The sequence below is a fragment of the Oncorhynchus keta genome, chromosome 25, assembly GCF_023373465.1.
Source record: "Oncorhynchus keta strain PuntledgeMale-10-30-2019 chromosome 25, Oket_V2, whole genome shotgun sequence".
NCBI lineage: Eukaryota > Metazoa > Chordata > Actinopteri > Salmoniformes > Salmonidae > Oncorhynchus > Oncorhynchus keta.
The window spans coordinates 14,903,150-14,930,203 of NC_068445.1; the positions used below are offsets into that span (position 1 = coordinate 14,903,150).

Below are 27,054 nucleotides of genomic sequence, written 5' to 3' on the forward strand. Positions count from 1 at the left end.
CAATACAAGTTCTTAAAGTAGGTTCTTCTTTTGAGACAATGTTCATTACTCATATAATAGGAGTTGGACAGGCTCTTCAGGGAGAAAAAATGTGAGCGAGAATGACGGTGCATTGTATTGCCTCAGCCTGCATAATGATCTGTATACGGACTCTAGGGAGGCCTGCCATCACAATCAGCCTTAAACATGGCCTCTGAAAACTACCTTCAACTTCCCTGGCCATTGATCTGTATGAACACAGTTTTCCAGGGATGAGGAATAGTATAATGTTCTGGCTCCACTCATGCACACTGTCTAGAGTTTTTATAGATGTTACCGTAAAATTGGTGTGACAAAAACATCAGCAGTGTGTCATAGCTTACTGTTGTCCTCGAAAAGAAGAACACAGTATTGACATTTGGATTCCCTCTGCAGTATTTACTTTCACATCAACAGAAATGTATTTCCTGGGGGGACGCGTCACAAGAATTGTAATGTCGTCCTGATTTAAAAATCCACTTAAGAAGTTTGCAAATTGGTTGCACCAAAGAAGGAAAAAAAATATCCTGGTGCAATTGTCTTATTTTAAGTGTTTCCTGTAATAAATAGAGATGTCAGACTAACGACAAAAGGTTTGTGTAAATCTGTCGTAGTGCTAGAATAAATAGTGTGGCGGTGGCAGCAGATGGATGTGTTCCCTGGTGAAAGGAGCCCCCCGGCCCAGATGCACTTTCCAGGGAGCATGCGGAAAATACGCCGCACTGTAAATTGTTTAACCACCAACACCTAATAGCTCATTAATACAGTGTGCCGACAGGTTGGGAGGTATTTTTGATGACATTAGCACTTGGAGATGCTTGGCACGGCTTCATAAATCCATCCTGCGACTTGCCTAGCCTCGCCCGAGGAGCCGTTTGTTTAGTAAGCATAATTTGATTGTTAAACGAGAGCCTCGTTTGCCTGCAAGCTTTCTTTCTCTCACTCTATCTCGTGCTGCTTTTTGAAAAAGTAATTTTAAAGAAAAAACGCACAGAGTAGGGGTGGGCGAACAAACAGAATAAAACATCCAGGTGTCCAAAGCTTTTGCCTCAAAGCCTGTCAGTTTGTTGTGCAGTTGCTTGTTGTCTTTCCTTCACATACTTTGCTGGGCTTTACCTGTCTCTACATTGCTTCTTTACCTATCCGCCCCACCCCCCTTGGCTCAGCGCTCTGCAGGAGCGATGGAAGCGGATCCTCCTCATTTCCATGGCTGTGTGATGCGGAGGCAGAGCGAAGCGTGGAGTAAACAGGAGGTTTGGTGAGCAGAGTGGTGCAGACCTGGGGATAGACACCCAGTATTAATGACAAGCTGGGGGCCTGATTACACAGCCCTCTCCTCTTAAGTAAAGCTGCCCCTGGAATGCGCACCATATAGCTGCCACAGCCAGCCAGCTAGCTAGCTACCTTGGCAGCTGGAGGCTACTACTCACCTCTCTGTCTCACTACACCACCTTCTCTCTTCACGTCTTGTCCTCACAAACTAGCAGCAGGCATGCGCAGGTAGAGAAGCAATGTAGGATGCAACGATACAGTCAGTCTGTCCAAATGTAAAAGCATATGCCTTTGGTAACTGTAGTACAGTCGCAACCAAAATTATTGGCACCCTTGATAAAGATGAGAAAAGAAAAATAGTACAATAAGTAATACCAATACTATTGTATGCTCAAAACAATGATGAACTTTACCCAGTACCTGGACTTTTTTTTGCCAAAAACCTGGTTGCCTCTACCAGGAAGCTGTAACTTGGCTGTGGATCTTCCAGCAAGACAATGACCCAAAACACATATCAAAATCCATAAAGAAATGGTTAATTGACCAAGAAATCAACACTTTGCAATGGCCATCTGTCTCCGGACTTAAAACTCATTGAAAACCTGTGGTTTGAATTGAAGAGGGTAGTCCATAAGCGCAAACGAAGGATATCAACGATCTGGGAAGATTCTAACATCCCTCCCAATGTGTTCTCCAATCTCATAAAATGTTTTAGGTCTGTGACATTTTCCTCGCAAGGGGTGCTGGAGCATTAAACTGGTGCCAATATTATTATTAATTTTAAAATAAGTATTACTTGTTAAACATTTTTTTTTCTGGGCAATTGTATCAGTATAATATATATTTTGCATATAATATAGCTCAGTATTTGTATTATCTTACTGTATACAGTATTTTTTTGCTCATCTTTGTCAAGGGTGTCAGTTATTCTGGTCGTGACTGTATTTGTATTATGTTTTTGACTTGGTGACTTTAACTCCTGCTGTGTTCCGGTCAAATTGGACTGAGTTTTCTCTCTGAAAAATGTAGTTCCTTTAATCAGATTGTCATAAGGTTGCATGACTTTGTCCACACGGGGCATTTGAACACACAAAATACATTTTGATGATTTTCATTACATTTTGGGTGTTTTCTTTAACTTTTGTACACCTGTGGTGTTCCCTGTCAAAAATGACCAGTCATTACAAATGAATTTTAAAAATATATATATTAGACCTTTTATTTAACTAGGCAAGTCAGTTAAGAACAAATTCTTATTTTCAATGACGGCCTAGGAACAGTGAGTTAACTGCCTGTTCAGGGGCAGAACGATAGATTTTGTACCTTGTCAGCTCGAGGGTTTGAACTTGCAACCTTCCGGTTACTAGTCCAACGCTCTAACCACTAGGTTACCCTGCCGCCCTGGGTGAGACTATAATTTAGTGTAATAAAATTGAGTTCAGGCACATGCCCATTCATCAGATGGGCACACCTCTCCCAGACACCCACATGGATGTGTGTTTGAGCACACACACGCCTCACTCCCCTTCTTGGCTTCCATGGCAATCCCCACGGGAACCTTACCCCAATAGAATCTTTCCCTCACTGGAACCACACCTTTTGGCATTCTCACAAAAAAATCACAACATTGTTTCAATGTATACAACTTTTCTTGCAGCTCTGGTATATAAAGCTTTTTGAGGCCTTGCACATCATTCATTCTGTGGCAGCACAATGACCAAATTATATACTGTATGTGAGGCTCTTGATCATATCTTTGATCATGACACTGGTGAGGAGGAGAGAGTCCTTGTTAAACTTTGACACAAAGTAGTCTGTGATGAATAGCACTATGTTTCATCTGAGTATTTGTTAAAGTCTAAATAATCCATACATTTTGCTTTTACACAAAAACAAGTTGTATGAGCTCAGGTCAATGAAGCCTACAGGCCATAAATAGCAAATAGAAGTTCAAAACTTTTGATGTCCACAATAACTTAAGTTGATATAAAGATCTGACACAACATTAGGTGATCATATATGTATTATTATGGATTTATAATCCGCTATAATGGGGCGGTCATTTTGGACCGGGAACACAGAATTATTTAACATGAAACGAACACAACAGGAGGGTTAAAATCCCAATGGGCTTTTTCCACAGTCAGGCTGACATCACATCTGACTGGTCATTCATCACAATCCTTTTATTTGGTCTTAGAAAAGGCAGCCATCTCACCTCTGCTTTGACAGAGACTGCATTGTGCTGAGTTAACCCCACAGTTAGTCAATGAAAGGTCAACCTTCTTTCCTTCTGCCTCATGAGTTGGCTTGTATACATAAATATGTTTTGTTCTGCTGAAACCTGTGCTCCTTTGAATTGTTGCCCAATGTATTCATCCACCATTGACTTTAAGGAACACAATGCTTGAGCTCTGAGTAGGTAGCTGCAGTCACAGACCAGGAAATGGCCTTTTTATTTTAATTGTACCAGGTTCAAGTCCTGACTGGTCCAGGATCAGATGTTGGGATATTTTAGACATTCACAGTTTGGGTTGAGACCCACATATCCTGCTCAACACTCATTTGATGATACTCAATGAAAATACTGTTTTTAATAGAGGGCAACGGTGCCAAAGCAGGACAAATGGTCACATGAGCTCTTCTTGAGATTGGTGCTCAAGTCTTCCTGCTTAATATAATACATGTACTGTATAAGGGAAGGTATTTCTTTAAGTGAAAGAATGATCAATGTGAGATATATATTTTAAATACTGTAAACGGCAGCTTTTCGGCTGACTGATATTTCCAGCCTATCTAGCTAAAAGCAGATGCTTGTTCTTTCCTTTTAATTGTGTCAGAGTTCAGGGTTGTGATTTCTCCATTGATAAGTTAATAATGGTATTGATAGATACAGTAATCAATGTATTTACAATTACCTGCACTCATTATTGATCAACTGCTTCCATTTTGTCTCTAGTCCATCCAGAAGTTTTACAGTACAAGAAAGGGAAGTCGGACAAAGTATGTTAATGTCCACAGCTGGGGCTGAAGATCATTGGAGGTCTGTGTGTTTCAGAATTGTTGTTGTAATTATTGCAGCAGCTCTCTGCCTCAATGAATGCATCACGGTGGCTAATATTATTCAGTTAGAGGCAAACAGACATAGAAGTTCCCTTCAGTGTCCTAGCTCTGGATAGCGCTGCATTCCTCCGTGTCGATCGCATTCCCTAAATACCTGTCAAATATGTATGGGGTTCGTTAATGGTTTGTACAACAAGTCCTTGTTTAGTTTTTGCTGCTGTAATTACCAGCCAAGTGGCCCCTGGGGAGGCATGAGTGGGAAGGAGGTAGGCAGAGGCAGACATAATGAAATTAAGAAATTACAAAAATGTCAACCCTGCACAGTTTTTCAAACCTACCCCATAAACTGAGATGTAAAGACTTGTTTTGATTTGATTTCATCAGTCGTCCCCTGATAATTCTCAGGATCCAGTTATATTACTTATTCTCTGGTGATGTTTATTGAATCTATAAAACACTACACAATTAAGGTCAATGAACGGTGGCTCTTTCCCCTCAATATGCATTTATTCAGCATGCAGTTCTGTCATGCCCTCTCTCCTCTCCCATTCTCCTTAAGGCCAACTCCCCTGTGTTAATTAAGGCTGTGCTTGCAGACTGCGTGTCGGTTAAAGCGAATTATCGATTTGAAACTCAAGCAGCAGACTCTGCCGGCATTAACCCCCACCCCATGTGAACATTATCCTGCCGGTCTTCTCCTTTTCCAATTATCCATAAAGAGCACAGACCGAGGCAGTGAGACACATCTATGGGTTTGAATATGATATGGATTCTGATGTGCAAGTGACAGGATATATAGTACTGCACCACTCATAAAGGTGAAAACAATCGTATGATGAACTGCAAAGGACACTATTTAGACGGCCTGCAGAGTGACTCCTCCGTTACGTTTTGGAGGTTCTTTATGGGTTAAAATATCCCAACTTGCATATTTTCTGCCTCCCCTGGTGAAGTGCTGCTAGCAGCGATCCGTTGAGTTGTAGGCGTGATTTATTTTCAGTTTAGTCTTTGATTTAGTATAGTTTATAGGTTTTGTGTTTTGGAAATGAATGAGATATCAGGGGTCTTGGCACTGTTTAAATCATGTCTCCTTTTTACTGCTCTGGTCAGATGGTAGACTATACAGTCTTCCCTACCAGAGAGGAACAACTTTTTATAGATTGGTTCGTATTTGGCCGTATTGTCACCAATAAGTTAATTGTTAGTGAAAATGATGCACACAAATATATGCAATCCAACGGTATATGTATTAGTGTTGTATTTTGGTCATGCCTCGTGACTCAGATTGTCAAAATGATTTCAGCCAATTCCAAAGCGTGTCCAGTCAAAAGTTCAAGCACTTGGTTAATTGGGGTCATGTTGATGACCGCACCAGTATCATGTGTGAGTTTGACCTATTCCCCCTGTCGTGTACATGGTGGCTGTGTGAGTCCTTGTGTTCCCCCCAGCTCTGGATGGACCGGTATAATTGGACGGTCTCTGAACCCCAGGGTCCGGAGGGCCGTCAGACCACTCTCCCTGTTCACTCTCTCCCAGCCCGCCCTCACCATGGGAAATGACAAGACCTCTGTGGGATTACCCCCTTCTCCAATTAAAATCAAGCCTGCTCCTCCTCTAGGTCGTTATTCACTGTGACAGTCCAACGTGGAGAACTTAATAGGTGCATTCTTTTGACAGCACACTGTCCTGGAGCTTTGGACTTCCTCATTTGAAGATACAGTATGTAGGCTAGCTAGCTGAGCTCTGTCCGTTCTCCCATGTATCCTTCCGGGCTAAGAAACCGTGCCATGCTGTGTGCCTATTGTATAAACTCAAACCCTTTTGTAATAAACATGAGAGAAACCCTATGCTGGGTATTCTAATTGGGAATTCAAAAGAATAGCTGTGATTTGTGTCAGATGGGCTGCTGGTTAAACATTAAGGCCAGTAAACCACTGCTTAACATGGCCAGGGGTGGAAGGCTTCTCTAACGCCAACACAATTGTCAGACAAAGCACTGTTTTAGCTTGCAAAATCATTGATTTAGTGCAGCTGTCGGCTTTTCCCTTGATGCGAAACTGTAGCGGGGGGGGGTAGATTTTGTTTAGAATTGCCCTCCAGTGTTTGAACAGGGACAACCACTCCAATCAGCAGTGCCAGCGTTCAGAAGTAGACGGCAATAGCTGGGTGCAAGCATAAATCTCGGAAAGAGGCTTGTTCGTGTAACAATGCACTGCGGAGACTGGTGATGTTAGCTGAGAAAGGAGGGTGACAATTTTTATATCTCATGAAGACAGAAGGGTAATCATGGACAGTTTGAATAGATTTTTTTCACAGTACAGTATTATATATTATAAAGTGGTGATATGACTTAAGGATACGGAGTTGTTCTAATGCGGGTCTTTGTTAAGGAGATGATGCTTGTACTGTACACGGTCAAATAGCTTTTCTATGACGTACGATGCCTGTATCTCCAATCCATATCAAGCGTGAGACACACACTCAATCCCGCTAAGCCAGAATGAAGGCAAACAATTAAGTGCGCATCATTGTGTTTTTATGCCTTGTTATTGAATCCGTTCCCCCAAGGAAACAAACAATCCTTTCATAGTATTGAGACTCCTTGCCTGTCCTCACAGCTGAGGGTCCAGAATGATCTGTTATTTTCTCATGCTTCAATCCCAGATTATCAATAATGCCATTCATATGATCATTGAAGTGTGGGGTCAAACTGCGTTAAGCATCTCATAGTAATAAGACAAGAAGTGGCTTCCAGTTGCACTGACAGAGCTGTCTTTTTTTCTCAAGCATAAGCTTGTCTTCAGACAGATTTCATTTCTCTTAAAAGAACGAGCTAAACACGGAGACAAAGCAACTGTCGTTGCCATGTGACACTGCCATGTTATGCGAATGAACAGTTGTATGTATCCCTTTAATGTGGAATGCTGCTTTGTGATGTTGGTGTCATGCTCCCATCCCCCTCTACCTATTTTTCTCTCTGCAGGATGCATCAACCACTGCTGTTTTGTCGTCTTCTTTTTTTTACCCTTCCTTTCTAATAACTTCTATATGCCTCTTTATTTTGACCTGATCTCTTCCCCCCTACAGCTTCTTGTGGTGTCTCTTTCTGAGGTGTTGCACTTGAATTCTGTCATAACAATGGCACTGTTCCTACCACCCTCTCTCCATCCCTCTTTCCAGGTAACATCAATGACTCCCAGCTCAACTACTACTTCTTCCTGCTAGCGGGGATCCAGTGTGTCACCCTGCTGGTCTTCCTCATCGTGTCGGTCAAATATGACAAACAGAAGAGTAGTAGAGCAGGAAGCCAAAGGCTGGGCATCACTCCCTCTTGACCCCAGGACTGACCCATGTCCATCTGACTTCACCCTACCTGCCTTAGTGCATAGTGGTTCGTGCCAAAACACCTCTGTGATTTGGTATGGGATGGAGTTTTTATTTTATTTTTCCTCAATGAGTTTGTAAGACGATTACATTTTAAGGCAAAAAAAACTATGTTTGGACACACCTACTCATTAAAGGTTTTTCTTTATTTTTTACCATTTTCAACTTTGTAGAATAATAGTGAAGACATCCAAACTACAAATAAATAACACATTAAATAATTTCATTGAGTAACCAAACAAGTGTTTAAACAAATATTTTAGATCCTTCAAAGTAGCCACCCTTCGCCTTGATGACAGCTTTGCACACACTTGGCATTCTCTCAACCAGCTTCACCTGGAATTCTTTTTCAACAGTCTTGAAGGAGTTCCCACATTTGCTGAGCACCTGTTGGCTGATTTTCCTTCACTCTGTGTTCCAACTCATCCCAAACCATCTCAATTGGGTTGAGGTCAGGTGATTGTGGAGACCAGGTCATCTGATGCAGCACTCAATCACTCTTCTTGGTCAAATAGCATTTACACAGCCTGGAGGTGTGATAGTCTCACTAAGTGCAAACCAAATGGGATGGCGAATCGCTGCAGAATGCTGTGGTAGCCATGCTGGTTAAGTGAGCCTTGAATTCTAAGTAAATCACAGACAGTGTCACCAGCAAAGCACCCCCAGTCCATCACACCTTCACCTCCATGCTTCATGGTGGGAACCACACATGCGGATTGCATCCGTTCACCTACTCTGCGTCTCACAAAGACACTGGTTGGAATCAATCATCTCAAATTTGGACTCCTCAGACCAAAGGACCGATTTCCACTGGTATAATGCCCATTGCTCGTGTTTCTTGGCCTAAGCAAGTATCTTATTTTTATTGCCGTCCTTTAGTAGTGGTTTCTCTCCATCACTTCGACCATGAAGGCCCTATTCACGCAGTTGATGTCTGTTATTTGAACTCTGAAGCATTTATTTGGGCTGCAATTTCTGAGGCTGGTAATTGATGAACTTATCCTCAACAGCAGAGGTCATTTTGGGTCTTCCTTTCCTGTGGTGGTTCTCATGAGAGCCAGTTTCATCATGGCGCTTAATGGTTTTTGCGACTGTACTTGAAGAATCTTTCAAAATTCTTAATGTTCTGGATTGACTGACCTTCATGTCTTAAAGTAATGATGGACTGTCATTTCTCTTTGCTTATTTGAGCTGTTCTTGTCATAAAATGGCAAGATCTTTTACCAAATGTGGCTATATTCTGTATACCACCCATACTTTGTCACAACACAACTGATTGGCTCAAACCGATTAAGAAGGAAAGAAATTTGACAAATGAACCTAACAAGGCACACCTTTTTAATTGAAATGCATTCCAGGTGACTACCTCTTGAAGCTGGTTGAGAGAATGCCAGAGTGCGCAAATCAGTCATCAAGGCAATGTTTGGCTACTTTGAAGAATCTGTTTATAAAATGTATTTGGTTTAACACTTTTTTGGGAGGGTTACTGCATGATTCTATGTGTTATTTCTTTATAGTTTGGATGTCTTCACTATAATTGTACAATGTAAAACATGAAGAAAAACCCTTGAATGAGTGGACACCTAAACTTTTGACTGGTACTGTACATTTACTGTACACTCACACATCCTCACATGAGATCAAGTTCATCTTAATGTTTATTTATTGTACATGAACCTTTATTTAAGTGATCATTACTGTGTCTGAACCTGTTCTATCTGCAGAGGTCTGGTTGCCCTTGAATATGAATGGTGTAATTTATAGTCATTTAAAACAATGATTTCATGTAAGCTGCTCAAATAACTCACTCCTGTTGTCAGATAAGTATGGCATTATACAACTGAGTGGCCTTTTCACTCTGATCATAGATCAATGAACAATTTAAAACAAACTCCCCCAGACACACCACTTTCAAAAACCTTAGAGGCTTCATCGACTTGTTATTGACTGATCCGGTTTGTACTTGTTTGTTTGCTCTTAAAGCCTTTCTTCTTGTAGAGGAATTGTGCCATGTTCAGACTGTATTGAACATTACTCAAAATTGTGACTAGGGCCTTGGTGTTTGACATTTGCGATATAGCTTTTTTTTTAACCTTCTGGTTATGATTGACATGTATGGGTTAAATAGAACGGGCTTTTACTAACCATGGTACTATGTTCAAAATTATGAGACTGAATACAATGTCATGCTGCTCATATACATACTTTGTTTTCAGATTTAGAGTTGCTTAAATATTGAAGGTATTTATTGAATTACATTTGTCTGCTAAATCCATAAATAAGGCTTAGACTTTTCACTGTGCAATGATTTTAAATCACTATTTTAATCTGATTACAGAAAAAAAGCAATTGCATATTAAATGGATATAGTGCCAGCTATTTCAACTTCTAAACCATTTTGGTGTATTTACCATCATTTACTCCTAGACTAACCACCCCTAGCCTGCAAAAGCACAACGTGGTGTTCCTGAAACGGGATGTCCTGGGTCGTTCCACCAATTTGGTGCCAATTTGGTGTCGTTCCCTGAACACATTTAATACATTACCTGGAAACCTAATAAGAACCTTAGGGTAATGTTCTGTGGTGGTCGTTAGATGTTGTGCCCAAGAGTTTAAGGAATGTTTGGAGGACATTTCATTCAAACGTTTTCTGAAAAACATTATTTTAATGTTTTTGGGATGTTATCCTAATGTTCGATAAACCGCTTAAACTTAACGGGAATGTTTGCTAATGTCCTGGGAATGTTAGTTCTTAGTTGTCCTGGGAATGTTAGTTCAAAACACTAAGAATGTTAATTCTTAGTGTTTTGTTTTAAACAGCAAGATCCACAATGTATTTTTTGGGGGGGGGGGCATTTTTTGCTTTATCTAGACAGTGCAAGAAGTGAAAGCTGAAAGTAAGGTATTTTATAAACCAAAATCTACTCCGGGCTCAAGGGATGTGGAATAATTAATTTTTAAAGTCTACCGGTACCAATACAATTGTTCAGAAGAGTTGGCATACTACTTTTGAGATCTTATGACATAGCTGTTTACAGATTTATCAGGTATGTGGCTTGAGTTTACCTTTAGCTATCACGTTGGAACCACTTACTAACTCAATGACAGTGGCTGAAAACAACCATTTTGGTCTTTATTATAGTGTTTGTTGGTTGAATGGTGTTTTTTTGTGGTTTGTTTGCCAATAAAATCTATTACAATCCTTTTAAATTGGTAATTTTCTACATTTAAAAATCTAAATTAAACACTTTGTATCCTTTAGGACTTGACATGCAATGATTGACATCCATTCTTACACTTGCACGACTTTTAAACCTGGGCAAAAGCCAAACTAAGCATTTTAGTCATTAATGCTATATGTTACTGTAGTTATAACTTATGTTTGCTTATATCTGCCATAATTCAGGTTATGTTCTGTAGCTATTACAACAAGCCACTTCTAGTCCAGTGTGGCCCTATTATTCCTCGTAGAAAAGGGAGACCCCTTGGCAGCTTGTCATATAATAGTTTACATAACACAGTGGTATGAGACTTTATTGTGACTCATGAGTCAAGTTTAGCATTTCCAGTGAAAGGGGGGCATATTTCTTCATAGTTTCGTCAGACTGGGATTGAAATCGCCACATCACATCACAAATCATGCGGTAATGCTGAGGCCTTACAGCCGAGGCAACAGCGCCGGGCCGTTTCCTATATAGTACAGTTGATAGAGGCTGGTGGTTGGATTCAAACCACACAAGTGTGGCGGAACAGGCGGCTCGGAGTTTGAACTTAACACAAAGCCTCCAGGTTATACTGTACAGTAGCTGTGTGGACGCTTGTTTCTCATATTTAGATTAATTTTTGGCAGATATGAGTGGTTATTGAGGAAGTCTTGAAGGGTAATAACATTGAAAAATACAGAATAATTGAGTATTGCTTTTACGGTTCAGAGTTTAGGTCACAAACCAGGCTTTGCAAAGCAGTGGAGCTGGAGAAATGTTTGCTATTTATGACAATTGTTTCTTATGTGTATTTCTATTAATTATCTAGACTAATAGATGTACAGCAGGGTGTGAAGTAAGTCATTTGGATAGTAGTTTAAAAGCAGGTCATTGAACAAGATTAATCAAGCTAAACATCAGTACTGACTATCATAAACTTATCAAACAGCCTCACTAACGATAATTGAGTCAAAGTTATAATACAGGCTTATTTAAATAATTACATCTCATTTCCTCACAATATTAATTAAAACTATATTTGATGAAACATTGAATTTGGCCTTACTACTATTAGCCAATAGAAACACACTGAATAACAGATTCATACATGGAAAAACAGATTAGTAAAAAACAATCTAATGGAAGTTTGTTTTAAAGTGTCTGTCCTGAGAGATATAAGAAAGATCAGGAAACTATGTACATTTTTTGACACTTATTTCACCCCTTTTTTTTAAGCACTAAACTACTTCCATATATACTTCAATAAAAACATTTAACCATTACCGGGCTATCTTCAGACGAATGCGTGACCCTTATGGGGGTCCTAGAGCAAAACGGAGAACACCAACAGTCTTTCCATAGAGATGAGGCCAAACCGTTCAGAAGCTGCAGATGTTTTTGTGAGAAGACCAATTTTTCGGGATGTCTCATGGTCTGACAAACACCGATTGTAGCTTGGCTACTTCCACCACAGATGTGGAAGGCTGCCATTGGCAGATGCGGTTGATTGAGACCCAGCCCATGCAACAAAAAAACATTACTCTAGATTAAACAGACGGGGATTTTTGTATTATGCTAATTAAATCTAAGGGATTGTTTAAGGTAAACTATTGAATCAATTAAAACATGTTAATTGTTTTAGCCTTAAAGGTACCCAGATCATTCATAAAAGAGTAATCAGTAGTGTTTATACATATGCATATGGAAACTATTCAGACCCCTTCCCTTCTTCCACATTTTGTTATGGTACAGCCTTATTCTAAAAGGTGTGTATTGTTTAAAGGCCCACATCAATCTACACACAATACCCCATAATGACAAAGTGGAAACAGTTTTTTTTAGATTTTTGCAAATTTATTTAAACAAAAAAACAACTTATTTACATAAGTATTTTACATAAGTACAGACCCTTTGCTATGAGACTCAAATTTGAACTCAGTTGCATCCTGTTTCCATTGATCATCCTTGAGATGTTTCAACAACTTGATTGAAGTCCACCTGTGGTCAATTCAATTGATTGGACATGATTTTGAAAGGCACACACCTGTCTATATAAGGTCCTACAGTTGACAGTGCATGTAAGAGCCAAAAACCAAGCCATCAGGTCGAAGGAATTCGCTGGTCTGATGAAACCAATATTGAACTCTTTGGCCTGAATGCCAGGTATCACGTCTGGAGGGAACCACGCACCATCCCTACATTGAAGCATGGTGGGGGCAGCATCATGCTGTGGGGATGTTTTTCAGCAGCAGGGACTGGGAGACTAGTCAGGATCAAGGGAAAGATGAATGGAGCAAAGTACAGAGAGATCCTTGATGAAAACCTGCTCCTGTAGACCACACTAGACTGCCAAAATTCAGCATTTTCACATGTGCCTCTGTCAACCATGGGTGTGTTCATAAAGTCCATCTGGAGTGTTCAGAGTGTGCTCTGGGTGTTTGTAAATTCAGAGCGTTGTTAGATTGTCCATTAGTAAATTGAGTGTTTCGCTCTCGGAGCATTCAGAGCGCACACTGGACGCTCTGGCCAAGGAGTTAGGTTGATCCGAGCGTTCTGACCTCAGAACGGCAGTCAAGCACGTTGGCTAGCTGGCTAGCTACTTCCAGACAGAAATGAGAGAACACCTCACTCTGATAACTTTACTCGCCCTAGCAGAGCTGGTTAGGCTGTTTTCATGTTATCCAGAGCGTTGGTGACAGTAACTGTGCTGCTGGCAACAATTTAATTACTCTTCTTTGCCGCCGTTTACTGACACTGGCCATATTCAACGGGTGAGCTTTCGTAAATTCATCAGTTATTCTGCAATCTGGCACACTCCGATGAGAGTGCTCTGAAATCGTAGAGAGCCAGAGTGAATTTCCAAACGCACCCCACGTGTCAGTTCCAGGAATATTTTAACCCACTAATTCCAAAATGTCTCCCAAGTTTCCCCATTGTAGTTATTTTGTTGCTTTGACAAACACATTATTTAATGTGATTAGTGATTCATGTCTGTCCCTCAATTTAAGGTCAATCTTGTTACATGAACTGAACTCTCATTTTAATATGGTGAACCTATTCCTTTAAAACAAACATTTGACATCTAATAGTCAAATCATAGTTAAAGGAGGTGAGCTGGTTCTACTCTTATTGGCCATTTCCTGGTGTTGTGGTGGAAAACTGAGCGGGTCAATAGACAGGCAAGAAAAATTAACAATACATTTTTTTGGGTGGAAGCTTGGATTCAATTGCCACTCCCTGTTGCACACAACAAGCTTCCATTACCCCTGTCACAAGGAGATTTATGGCTAATTTAATAAGAAATTGGCAACCCTGTTATGGTCAACGCTGGTACTTTATTTTGAACTAGGCACTTACTATAGTAACATAGTAGCACCTTGGCATAGATTCTACAAGAGTCTGGAACTCGATCGGAGAGATGCGACTCCATTCTTCCAGGAGGAATTGTTAATGGTGGTGGGAAACACTTCCTTAGACGATGTTCCCGAATCTCCCATAAGTGTTCAGTTGGGTTGAGATCTGGTGACAGAGACAGCCATGGCATATGGTTTACATCATTTTCATGCTGATCAAACCATTCAGTGACCACTCGTGCCCTGTCGATGAGGGAATTGTCATCCTATGGAGGCATAGCCATGGTAGCCAAAATAATTGCCTGCCCAGCATTTTATACATGACCCTAAGCATGATGGGATGTTAATTGCTTAATTAACTCAGGAACCACACCTGTGTGGAAGCACCTGCTATCAATATACTTTGTATCCCTCATTTACTCAAGTGTTTCCATTAATTTTGCAGTTACCTGTATCTCTCTGGCCCTGTGACCTTCACTTGTTTTCAAACAGGCATAAAAATGCCTCACCCTGACTTGGAGTGGTGGCTGATATGCTGCTCTGCCACATTTTCCCACAAGCCTCACTGTATATCTATATGACATGGTTGGGTGCACCCCTCGTGTTGCAGCTGGAGGCTTTTTGCCAGCCAGTCTTTCATTGCCTTTGGGTGTTTGAGTCATTACTGCTATTTTCTGCAATGGATCCAGGGGGTGGGGAAGAGAGGGGAATGTTGTTGTTTGTTTCCCGCTGAGGTGCACAGGTCAGGCGGGAGACTTTGTTTACAAGGCGTAACTACTTGGCTCGGGCACCAGATGTGTTTATGAACAATGTAGTCTGTAGTTCCCTGCGGCTCCATCTGTAAAAAAATAAATAAAAAATGTTAAAGCGGAATGTCAAGCTGACCTCGACAGCTACTCCTCTAACTCAAATGATATGCAGTGTGTGTGTGTGTGTGTTAACTGTGTTTGGAGTGAGTTTGTTAGTATAAGGCGGTGCATGTTTTTCTTTTACAAAGCATATGAAAATATTTTCCAGATTAGATAAACTATAAGCTACATAAGTCAATCAGTGAATTCAGAGAGAGAAAATACAGGCCCTGCGTCACTACCACAGGGAGAACAGAACAGCTAATCATTTACTGTGAGTGCACTGCTGGTCTCACATGATCAACTCAATTAAGTCTATCCAAGTGGAGTCCTTGGGAATTTTATTTCTGTTTTGCCTGGAATACAAAGCAAATAAAAACAAGCCTCACATCCCTCATTCCAAAGACTAGAAAACCCTGAGTACACTCAATATATCTTCAATGTCATGTAGGTATTCCTGTTTCTAAACACAAGGCCGAAGCCACCACTGGGCAGTGTGCATAGAAAAGAAAGTCACAGTGGTGTGTTAATTACAGAGGGCCCTCTATCAATCATGCCCCTTGTGGCTGACAATTAAATTCCTACTAGGCCTGGCTGGCTTTCTGCGCCCTTCACAGTCCGCAGGCTGTGCACAGCGTTCACAGTCCCAGCGCACTGCATTGCACACAACCCCCACATCAATCCCCCTCCGCTCCACAGCACAGGCATAAATCACATGGGCGAAGAAAAAAGAAAGAATCATTCATCAGGACAGTGGAGAAACAGAGACAAAGAGGGAGATGAGAGAGAAACAGATATAGGGAGGAAGGGAGAGAAATAGAGATGGTAAGGTAAGGCCTTTTATTTCATCTGGTGTTTTCATTCAACATAAAGCATAAGATCAATAGGAGAACCGCAGGAGCTGCAGGGAATCAAGTAGGCAAGCTACTTGAACTAAATGAATAAAGGAATGAGGAGAGTCCCTATCAGGAACAGCACAGGAGGCTGCTGAAGGAAGGACAGCTCATAATAATGGGCCGGAACGGAGCGAATGGAATGACATCAAACACATGGAAACCATGTGTCTGGTGCATTTGATACCGTTCCAGTTATTCTACTACAGCCATTATCACAAGCCGGTCCTCCCCAATTAAGGTGCCACCAACCTCCTGTGGTGCACAGGAGCTTTCAGGAAAGCACTATTCATGCTATGGGCCTTGAAGACACTGACACAACTAGCAGCGCTTTTAATGAAGCAGTATAAAGGATATTTCTGTAATTTGCTGGCTCATCTGTCTGTTTAGAGGAGTGTTTGCTCGTTGTCTTGACTAGCGTCTACTCCCCAGCAACAGATATTGCAACATGATCTCACAAACTAGCATTGATTATTGACCTCAAGTTGATATTATGCCTGTTCTGGTTAGCTAACGGACTCATATATGAAGTAACTCCCGACTGAGATGGCCGCCTCGCTTCGCGTTCCTAGGAAACTATGCAGTTTTTGTTTTTTTACGTGTTATTTCTTACATTAGTACCCCAGGTCATCTTAGGTTTCATTACATACAGTCGAGAAGAACTACTGAATATAAGATCAGCGTCAACTCACCATCAGTACGACCAAGAATATGTTTTCCGCGACGCGGATCCTGTGTTCTGCCTTACAAACAGGACAACGGAATGGATCGCTTGCAGCGACCCAAGGAAACGACTACGAAAAAGAGGGAAACGCGGCGGTGTTCTGGTCAGACTCCGAAAAAGGGCACATCGCGCACCACTTCCCAGTATTCTTCTTGCCAATGTCCAGTCTCTCGACAACAAGGTTGATGAAATCCGAGCAAGGGTGGCATTCCAGAGGGACATCAGAGACTGTAACGTTCTTTGCTTTACGGAAACATGGCTTACTGGGAAGACGCTATCCAGGGCGGTGCAGCCAACGGGTTTCTCCACGCATCGCGCGGACAGAAACAAACATCTCTCTGGTAAGAAGAGTGGCGGGGGCGTATGCCTCATGACTAACGGGACATGGTGTGATGAAGGAAACATACAGGAACTCAAATCCTTCTGTTCACCTGATTTAGAATTCCTCACAATCAAATGTAGACCGCATTATCTTCCAAGAGAATTCTCTTCGATTATAATCACAGCCGTATATATCCCCCCCAAGCAGACACATCGATGGCTCTGAACGAACTTTATTTAACTCTTTGCAAACTGGAAAACATTTATCCGGAGGCTGCATTCATTGTAGCTGGGGATTTTAACAAAGCCAATCTGAAAACAAGACTCCCTAAATTTTATCAGCATATCGATTGCGCAACCAGGGGTGGTAAAACCTTGGATCATTGTTACTCTAACTTCCGCGACGCATATAAGGCCCTGCCCCGCCCCCCTTTCGGAAAAGCTGACCACGACTCCATTTTGCTGATCCCTGCCTACAGGCAGAAATTAAAACAAGAGGCTCCCACGCTGAGGTCTGTCCAACGCTGGTCAGACCAAGCTGACTCTACACTCCAAGACTGCTTCCATCACGTGGACTGGGACATGTTTCGTATTGCGTCAGATGGGAATATTGACGAATACGCTGATTCGGTGTGCGAGTTCATTAGAACGTGCGTCGAAGATGTCGTTCCCATAGCAACGATAAAAACATTCCCTAACCAGAAACCGTGGATTGATGGCAGCATTCGCGTGAAACTGAAAGCGCGAACCACTGCTTTTAATCAGGGCAAGGTGTCTGGCAACATGACTGAATACAAACAGTGCAGCTATTCCTCCGCAAGGCTATTAAACAAGCTAAGCGTCAGTACAGAGACAAAGTGGAATCTCAATTCAACGGCTCAGACACAAGAGGCATGTGGCAGGGTCTACAGTCAATCACGGACTACAAGATGAAATCCAGCCCAGTCACGGACCAGGATGTCTTGCTCCCAGGCAGACTAAATAACTTTTGCCCGCTTTGAGGACAATACAGTGCCACTGACACGGCCTGCAACGGAAACATGCGGTCTCTCCTTCACTGCAGCCGAGGTGAGTAAGACATTTAAACGTGTTAACCCTCGCAAGGCTGCAGGCCCAGACGGCATCCCCAGCCGCGCCTCAGAGCATGCGCAGACCAGCTGGCCGGTGTGTTTACGGACATATTCAATCAATCCCTATACCAGTCTGCTGTTCCCACATGCTTCAAGAGGGCCACCATTGTTCCTGTTCCCAAGAAAGCTAAGGTAACTGAGCTAAACGACTACCGCCCCGTAGCACTCACTTCCGTCATCATGAAGTGCTTTGAGAGACTAGTCAAGGACCATATCACCTCCACCCTACCTGACACCCTAGACCCACTCCAATTTGCTTACCGCCCAAATAGGTCCACAGACGATGCAATCTCAACCACACTGCACACTGCCCTAACCCACCTGGACAAGAGGAATACCTATGTGAGAATGCTGTTCATCGACTACAGCTCGGCATTCAACACCATAGTACCCTCCAAGCTCGTCATCAAGCTCGAGACCCTGGGTCTCGACCCCGCCCTGTGCAACTGGGTACTGGACTTCCTGACGGGCCGCCCCCAGGTGGTGAGGGTAGGCAACAACATCTCCTCCCCGCTGATCCTCAACACGGGGGCCCCACAAGGGTGCGTTCTGAGCCCTCTCCTGTACTCCCTGTTCACCCACGACTGCGTGGCCACGCACGCTCCAACTCAATCATCAAGTTTGCGGACGACACAACAGTGATAGGCTTGATTACCAACAACGACGAGACGGCCTACAGGGAGGAGGTGAGGGCCCTCGGAGTGTGGTGTCAGGAAAATAACCTCACACTCAACGTCAACAAAACTAAGGAGATGATTGTGGACTTCAGGAAACAGCAGAGGGAACACCCCCTATCCACATCGATGGAACAGTAGTGGAGAGGGTAGCTAGTTTTAAGTTCCTCGGCATACACATCACAGACAAACTGAATTGGTCCACTCACACTGACAGCGTCGTGAAGAAGGCGCAGCAGCGCCTATTCAACCTCAGGAGGCTGAAGAAATTCGGCTTGTCACCAAAAGCACTCACAAACTTCTACAGATGCACAATCGAGAGCATCCTGGCGGGCTGTATCACCGCCTGGTACGGCAACTGCTCCGCCCTCAACCGTAAGGCTCTCCAGAGGGTAGTGAGGACTGCACAACGCATCACCGGGGCAAACTACCTGCCCTCCAGGACACCTACACCACCCGTTGTTACAGGAAGGCCATAAAGATCATCAAGGACATCAACCACCCGAACCACTGCCTGTTCACCCCGCTATCATCCAGAAGGCGAGGTCAGTACAGGTGCATCAAAGCTGGGACCGAGAGACTGAAAAACAGCTTCTATCTCAAGGCCATCAGACTGTTAAACAGCCACCACTAACAGTGAGTGGCTGCTGCCAACACACTGTCATTGACACTGACCCAACTCCAGCCATTTTAATAATGGGAATTGATGGGAATTATGTAAATATATCACTAGCCACTTTAAACAATGCTACCTTATATAATGTTACTTACCCTACATTATTCATCTCATATGCATATGTATATACTGTACTCTACATCATCGACTGCATCCTTATGTAATACATGTATCACTAGCCACTTTAACTATGCCACTTTGTTTACTTTGTCTACACACTCATCTCATATGTATATACTGTACTCGATACCATCTACTGTATGCTGCTCTGTACCATCACTCATTCATATATCCTTATGTACATGTTCCTTATCCCCTTACACTGTGTATAAGACAGTAGTTTTGGAATTGTTAGTTAGATTACTTGTTGGTTATCACTGCATTGTCGGAACTAGAAGCACAAGCATTTCGCTACACTCGCATTTAACATCTGCTAACCATGTGTATGTGACAAATAAAATTTGATTTGATTTGATTTGTTCTGGTTAGCTAACGGACTCATATATGAAGTAACTCCCAACATAAATTTTTTTTCTGAACCTCTTTCTTCCCACCACTTTCGTAGGCTTTTTATTCATTTATTAGGGTTCATGATGGGATTTTTCCATTTCAGAAGAACGAGTGGAAATCCCATTCCACTTTGTCCTAGCCGAGCATCTCTACAGGCTCCAAGACAAGGGTTAATTAGACCATAATTGGTCATTTAATTTGAGTTGTCGTCCAATCATTAATCAAAGTAATCACCATCAGTGTTAATTGGATTCATTCTGACATTCTTGATTTCTTGTTTCTATTTTTTTGTGTGCTTGTTTGACATTTTACTGCACTGTTAGGAGCTAGGAACACAAGCACTTCACTGCACCTGCTATAACATCTGCTAAACTGTTTACACGACCAGTAAACTTTGATTTGAGAAGCAATAATAGTTGCTGGCAGAATAATTGGTGACAGCCTTATCCTTTATCCAAATCTAGCGGTTGTGCTACCAAGTTTAATGAATTGGTCAAATATACTGTTGAGTTCACTCTAATTGAAGTGTGTTTGGCTAAATTCTGAAAATAGAAGAACAGCAGATGACTTCCAGTGGCTTCATTTGTCTTCACCATGGAAATGTAACATTTGTGAAATGATTCCTTTACAACTCCTACACCACATTAGAGTACGACCAGGTTTGTACCTGTGTGGCTTATATGAAGACATAACCTGGAAAAGCACTCATCTCCATTCAGTCATTGGAGATAGTAGGTAGCAAAAAGGAATTAATGTTGGCATGTGTAATGTATTCCCATGTGGTTGGTGGATTGAAGTGGACACGCATCTCTACACTGTTGTATGTTCTTTAAATGACAGTTATGAAAATACAATATACAGAGCAACAATACAATGCCTTGTAGGAGGACTTTTCAGTATATACATAGCCGTTTCTCTGTCCCTTCTGGTAAAGATGAACCTAAAATGTGTGCCTTTATTTCAAACCACATGCAGGACGTTCTGTAGGCTCTGGTCTATCCTTTGGGCCCAGACATGTGTCAAAAAAAAGACAGGATGTGGAATAGGAAATCAATATTCAAAATGCTACAAAACTTCCAAAACCTTTCAATGAGTACTTTATATACATCTTGAATATTTGTTAATTTACATTCTTAAATCTACATGTCATCATCTGCGTAACATTTTGTTTTTTGTCAGTAATGCAGAGCTAGTCTGGGAACATGGCTTGAGTCTACCTACAAAAGAACCATCACGAAATAATGATTAAACGGTAGGAAGATATTCAGAGATAAACAAATGATTAAAAAATGATATGTTTCTTTTCAAGTTAACGATTTGCCATTAGTCCTGTGTGGTATCATTACTATTTTTGTCCTCTTGAATTAATTTTCCCTTTGGCAGTCCCATGTGATTCACAAAAATGTTGCTTCCAGATTTCAACCTCTTCTAGGTTCAGCATTAGGTGCTGTCCAGGCCCAGCTCACTGTGAAAGGCATAAGGGTGAGTTATAAGTGCACTGAGCACACAGATTATGCCACCTCTTTTAAAGCACTGTCATTTAACCTCTCCATGTAGTTCCGAAGCTCCTTGGAGTCCCCCTGCTCTACATCTTGGCACACCCACTTAATGTCCTGGCTGTGGCTCATGCTCAGTGTGCTGACAGTGGGGCAGCCATTGTCTGGCGGGATGGTGGTGAACGTGGTGAACTTCACACGCTTCCTCTTTGTGGTAGGCGAGTCTCCTTTGCTGTCCTTGGCTGTGCAGCTCACCCTGTCTGCTGCCCGGTGCACCTGGCCCTGCACGTTCTTCTGGGAAGAGGCACCATTGAGCAGGTGGCTGCCCTCTTCCAGCCCGGCACTGCAGTCCACCATGGAGGTGAGCTCGTCCTGCTGTGGGGACAGGCTCATGTGGCTCTCCAGCAGCTCTGCCTCGTTCCCCAGCCACACCCAGTCGTGGGCGTGGTTCATGCTCTCCTGGCCCTCGATGGACAGCTCCTTGTGGCGGTACTTGAGGGTGTAGGAGATGCAGTTGATGAGGAAGACCAGGATGGCCAGGCAGAAGACCCCCAGCAGGGCATACATGCCGATCTCCAGGTCAGTGAGGCCCCGGGCTGTCTGGATCAGATCATCCTCCATGTTGTGGCTGCGAGGGAGGTCCACCTGGGCAGGGAAGTCTGGCATGTTCTGGACCTGGTTCCCATCATCTGACAGCTTGTCTCCGTTGGGCCTCCTAATGATGGTACTCTTAGTGGTGGTGGTGACCTTCCTCATGACACCGTCCTCCATGTCAGAGATGGAGCTGCCGTAGTAGTGGGCTTCTAATCCAGTCCTGTCCTGGGAGGGGGACTGCTGCCTGCGGTCGCTGGCCCTGTTCTCCAGCTCCTCGCCCTCTGGCCCGTAGTCACTGTTTCTGGAGGTGCCACTGTCGCTCTGGCCAAACTTCACCTTGACGTTGCAGTTCCCTGCAGCCAAAACGCTGCGCCGCTTGAACTTCTGGCAGAGCTCACAGACGGTCATCTCCACCCTGACCAGCAGGCCCTGGCCCTCAGCCTCAGTCACGATCACAGGCCACTTCCAGGAGGGGTCCTGCTGCACCGTCACCACCTCCTCATCCAGAGACGTGGCCGTCAGGACAAAGTAGTCTGAGTTGTATAGGTCCAGAGGAGCCATGGAGCCATCACTGAAGTGTAGCCACGCGCTAATCAGGGCCTCCTGGACAAACACACACACACAAACAAGAGCAAAGAAAATAACAAATAAAGAAAAACAATCTCATGTAACACTGACAGTGACCTCAAGCAAGGTCACATTACCACATTTCGTAGAGCAGCAACCTCACCATTAGTAGAGAATAATGAAGGGTTGAAAAATACCTATTTAAAACCTATTTATTTATTAGATCTAAGAATGTAGAAATAGGACAGAGCCTATTTCAGAAATGTTCCTGTGCTGTTATTTCATTAGGCAAGCTTATCATTTACATCACTGTACATAGTAATTGGTAACTGCCAAAATTAAAGAAATCAAACTAATTCCATGAGGGAAACATTTCTATCACAGGAACAAGAAAACAAACAAGACTTCAAACGTACAAGGTTCAAAGGATCAGAATGTAAAATTACAACAACAGTACTTTTATACTCTTTTTTGCATTTTTAGAAATGTAGGGCTACAGCACTGTGGGTCATAAAAGCCATGTACAAAAGTATGTGGACACCCCTTCAAAAAAGTGGATTCAGATATTTTAGCCACACCTGTAGCTGACAGGTGGACCGCTGAGTACTGAAGCCCGTAAAAATCATCTGTCCTCAGTTGCAACAATCACTACCGAGTTTGAAACTGCCTCTGGAAGCAACGTCAGCACAATAACTGTTTCTCGGGAGCTTCATGAAATGGGTTTACATGGCCGAGCAGCCGCACACAAGCCTAAGATCACCATGCGCAATGCCAAGCATCGGCTTGAGTGGTGTAAAGCTGCCTTCATTTGAATCTGGAGCAGTGGAAACGCATTCTCTGGAGTGAAGAATCACGCTTCACCATTTGGCAGTCTGGGTTTGGCAGATGCCAGGAGAACGCTACCTGCCCCAATGCATAGTGCACACGGTAAAGTTTGGTGAAGGAGAAATATTGATCTGGGGCTACTTTTCATGGTTAGGGCTAGGCCACTTAGTTCCAGTGAAGGGAAATTTTTACGCTACAGCATACAATGACATTCTAGACAATTCTGTGCTTCCAACTCTCTGGCAACAGTTTGGGCAAGGCCCTTTCCTGTACAAAGCGAGGTCCATACAGAAATGGTTTGTCGAGATCAGTGTGGAAGAACTTGACTGGCCTGCATAGAGCCCTGACCTTAATTCCATCGAACACCTTTTGTATGAATTGGAACCCCAACTGCGAGCAAGGCCTTAAGCCTTCCCAGAAGAGTGGAGGCTGTTATAGCAGCAACGGGGGGACCAACTCCATATTAATGCCCATGATTTTGGAATGAGATGTTCGGCGAGAAGGTGTCCACATACTTTTGGTAATGTAGTGGGAATCATAAGGTAGAGGATAGCCCCACTAAAGTGCCACTGTTTTGTTAACTCAGCTGCTGTGCTCAGCAGTGGGGCTGCTGAGGGGAAGACGGCTCATGATAATGGCTGGAATGGAGCGAATGGAATGGCATCAAACACATGGAAACCATGTGTTTGATGTTTATTTGATACCATTCCACTGATTCCGCCCCAGCCATTACCACGAGCCGTCCTCCACCAATTAAGATACCATCCACCTCCTCCTGTGGTGCTCAGACAGCTGAAGGGATTAAAAGATAGGGAAAATACAGTATCAGACAGTCACATTAAAGACAGCAAATGGGGATTTGCCACAGACAAGCATCTGAAGTCCCTTTCTTGCTGTGATGTTTCTTTTTAATATGGACACAGGACAAATCACCAGGAGCAGGGAAGGAGATCCATCAGTGGGCTGCAATTGCTCTCTAATTACAGATCCTCTAGGGAAATTCGTGCACGCTTATCCCCACACTGACATTATCCCTACAGAGATAGGACTGATAAAACTAGCCTGTCCTCCATTCTATCCTTCACTAGAAAGAGAAAGGGATCAAAGAGTTCATGAGAGAAGGAGAGCAAGGGAGAAACGAAGGCGAAAGACGATAGGACAGCTAGAGTTTGGCCTGTAAATAGTGTTTTCTTACAGAAACTTGGAGTGTTGCTTTTACACGCTCTGAGATTAAGCTTCCCTTTCTATTAGATGCTCAAGGAAACACATTCTGTCACACTCTGCTTTTCAAGAGTTGCTGTTAAGAGGGTTAGGAATGCAGTGGAACAAACAAACAAGCTCAAGCATTCACGCATTCACACACCCATGTTCACAGTACTTACTGAATGTTCACATTAAAGGACTGCAATTGTGTAAAAGGGGATCCAAACAGACAAGGCTTACATTAAATAAACTACTATAAACTGTTTCTTAAATCCTCATTTTAATCAAAGGGGCTGCTAACTGATCGTTTTCAAAAATCTGCAGTATGTTGAACAGACCTGTTTTGGGCTCTGCAGCACTTCCTGTGTGGTTGCCGTGGCGAGGATTGCCCTGTTGCTCCCTGGGCTGAGCTGCAGGTTCAGAGCCAGGCCGGTGACCAGCTGCACCCCCAGCTCCGTGATGGTTACTTTGTTATTCACTACTGTCACCGTCTTCTCTGCCAGGATGGAGTCAGACAGGGGGGACAGGACCTGGGCCAACACAAGGGAGATGGAGGAGAGAGAGAGAGAGAAGCCCTTGGGATTAATCCAGATTATGGACGGGACATGAAAAGCATTACTCTTTGAAATAAACAATTATTACATTATTCCAGGATGCTCTGTAAATCCTGCAGTGATTCTCAGCTCTGACCTTGATGCCTTCCAACATTATGCTGGCTTCCATTTAATTTGATGAGTACATAGATTGAGTTATTTGATGGTAAATGGAGTGACCTGAACAAGCCCTTCCACTATTCATTGTCAGGTGTTTATCCAGGAAACATTAATCAAATGATGATGTGGAGAGAAAACCACCAGCAATACACACTGGAGTAGGCGAGGACCGATCAAGAACACATTTCTGCTGTTAATGGACCTTTCCTAGTAATCCAATTAGTGCAAACCTAATTTCATTAATCTCATTTTGAAAATCAACGAGATCTTTCCATGCGTGCCCAATCATTGAGACCGCTCTATAGCTGTATTGCAGGATAGAACAGCTGCGTCTGGTAAGACAAGGGGCGGCAGACTTTGTATTTTTGTAAAAAAAAAAAAAAAAATTAAAATTAACCTTTATTTAACCAGGCAAGTCAGTTAAGAACAAATTCTTATAACAGCTGGTGCAGAATATCTAAAGAAGTCTCAAGGTTTTACTCGCCTGAGGTAGAGTATCTCATGATAAACTGTAGACCACACTATCTACCTAGATAGTTTTCATCTGTATTTTTCGTAGCTGTCTACATACCACCACTGACTGAGGCTGGCACTATGACCACACTCAATGAACTGTATTCCACCATATGCAAACAGGAAAACGCTCATCCAAAGGCGGCTCTCTTTGTGGTCGGGGACTTTAATGCAGGGAAACTTGAATCGGTCTTACCAAATTTATATCAGCATGTTAAATGTGCAACCAGAGGGAAAAAAACTCTGGACCACCTTTACACACACAGAGAGGCATACAAAGCTCTCCCTCACCCTCCGTTTGGCAAATCTGACCATAATTCCATCCTCCTGATTCCTGCTTACAAGAAAAAATTTAAGCAGGAAGCATCAGTGACTCGATCAATAAAAAAGTGGTAAGATGAAGCAGATGCTCAGTTACATGGCTGTTTTGCTAGCACAGACTGGGATATGTTCCGGGATTCCTCGGATGGGATTGAGGACTACACCACATCAATCTTTGGCTTCATTAATAAGTGCATAGATGACGTCGTCCCCACAGTGACCATACGTACATACCCCAACCAGAAGCCATGGATTACATGCAACATCCGCACTGAGCTAAATGCTAGAGCTGCCGCTTTCAAGGAGCGGGACTCTAACCCGGAAGCTTATAAGAAATCCTGCTATACCCTCCGATGAACAATCAAACGGGCAGAGCGTCAATACAGGACTAAGATCGAATAGTACCACTCCAGCTCTGACGCTGGTCGAATGTGGCAGGGCTTGCAAACAATTACAGACTACAAAGGGAAGCACACCCGAGAGCTGCCCAGTGACACGAGCCCACCAGACCTGCTAAACTACTTCTATGCTCGCTTCAAGGCTAATAGCACTGAAACATGCATGAGAGCACCAGCTGTTCTGGAAGACTGTGTGATCACGCTCTCCGCAGCCGATGTGAGTAAGACCGTTAAACAGGTCAACATTCACAAGGCTGCAGGGCCAGACGGATTACCAGGACGTGTACTGGGAGCTTGCGCTGACCAACTGGCAAGTGTCTTCACTGACATTTTCAACTTCTCCATGTCCGAGTCT

General features: G+C 42.9%; 2 protein-coding genes and 1 long non-coding RNA gene across 7 annotated transcripts in view; 2 read left to right on the top strand and 1 right to left on the bottom strand.

The window, feature by feature from the left end:
- slc15a4 (solute carrier family 15 member 4) overlaps window positions 1-27,054 on the top strand; it is a 62,250-nt gene that overhangs the window by 29,048 nt on the left and 6,148 nt on the right. For 2 of the 4 annotated variants that reach the window (XM_035735889.2, XM_035735888.2), the window contains exon 9: window positions 7,534-10,947. The exons of 1 other annotated variant lie outside the window; for it this stretch is intronic. In XM_035735889.2, coding sequence (XP_035591782.1) covers window positions 7,534-7,688 — 155 coding nt within the window. In that variant the 3' untranslated portion in view covers window positions 7,689-10,947. One more of the 4 variants, XM_035735891.2, reaches the window with a different exon arrangement.
- Window positions 20,043-21,923, top strand: LOC118358272 (uncharacterized). Of its 2 annotated transcripts, none has more exons than XR_008078878.1 (4): window positions 20,043-20,728; window positions 21,249-21,321; window positions 21,485-21,551; window positions 21,784-21,923. It is a non-coding gene; the product is annotated as an uncharacterized LOC118358272 (long non-coding RNA). The 2 variants fall into 2 exon arrangements; XR_004820448.2 differs by lacking the exon at window positions 21,784-21,923 and adding an exon at window positions 21,627-21,771.
- si:dkeyp-14d3.1 (transmembrane protein 132C) overlaps window positions 20,883-27,054 on the bottom strand; it is a 231,085-nt gene continuing 224,913 nt past the window's right edge. The window contains exons 8-9 of the mRNA XM_035735887.1: window positions 25,093-25,284; window positions 20,883-22,762 (exon numbers count right to left, since the gene is read on the bottom strand). Of these exons, the coding sequence (XP_035591780.1) occupies window positions 21,581-22,762; window positions 25,093-25,284 (1,374 nt within the window). The 3' untranslated portion in view covers window positions 20,883-21,580. The remainder of the gene's footprint in view (window positions 22,763-25,092; window positions 25,285-27,054) is intronic.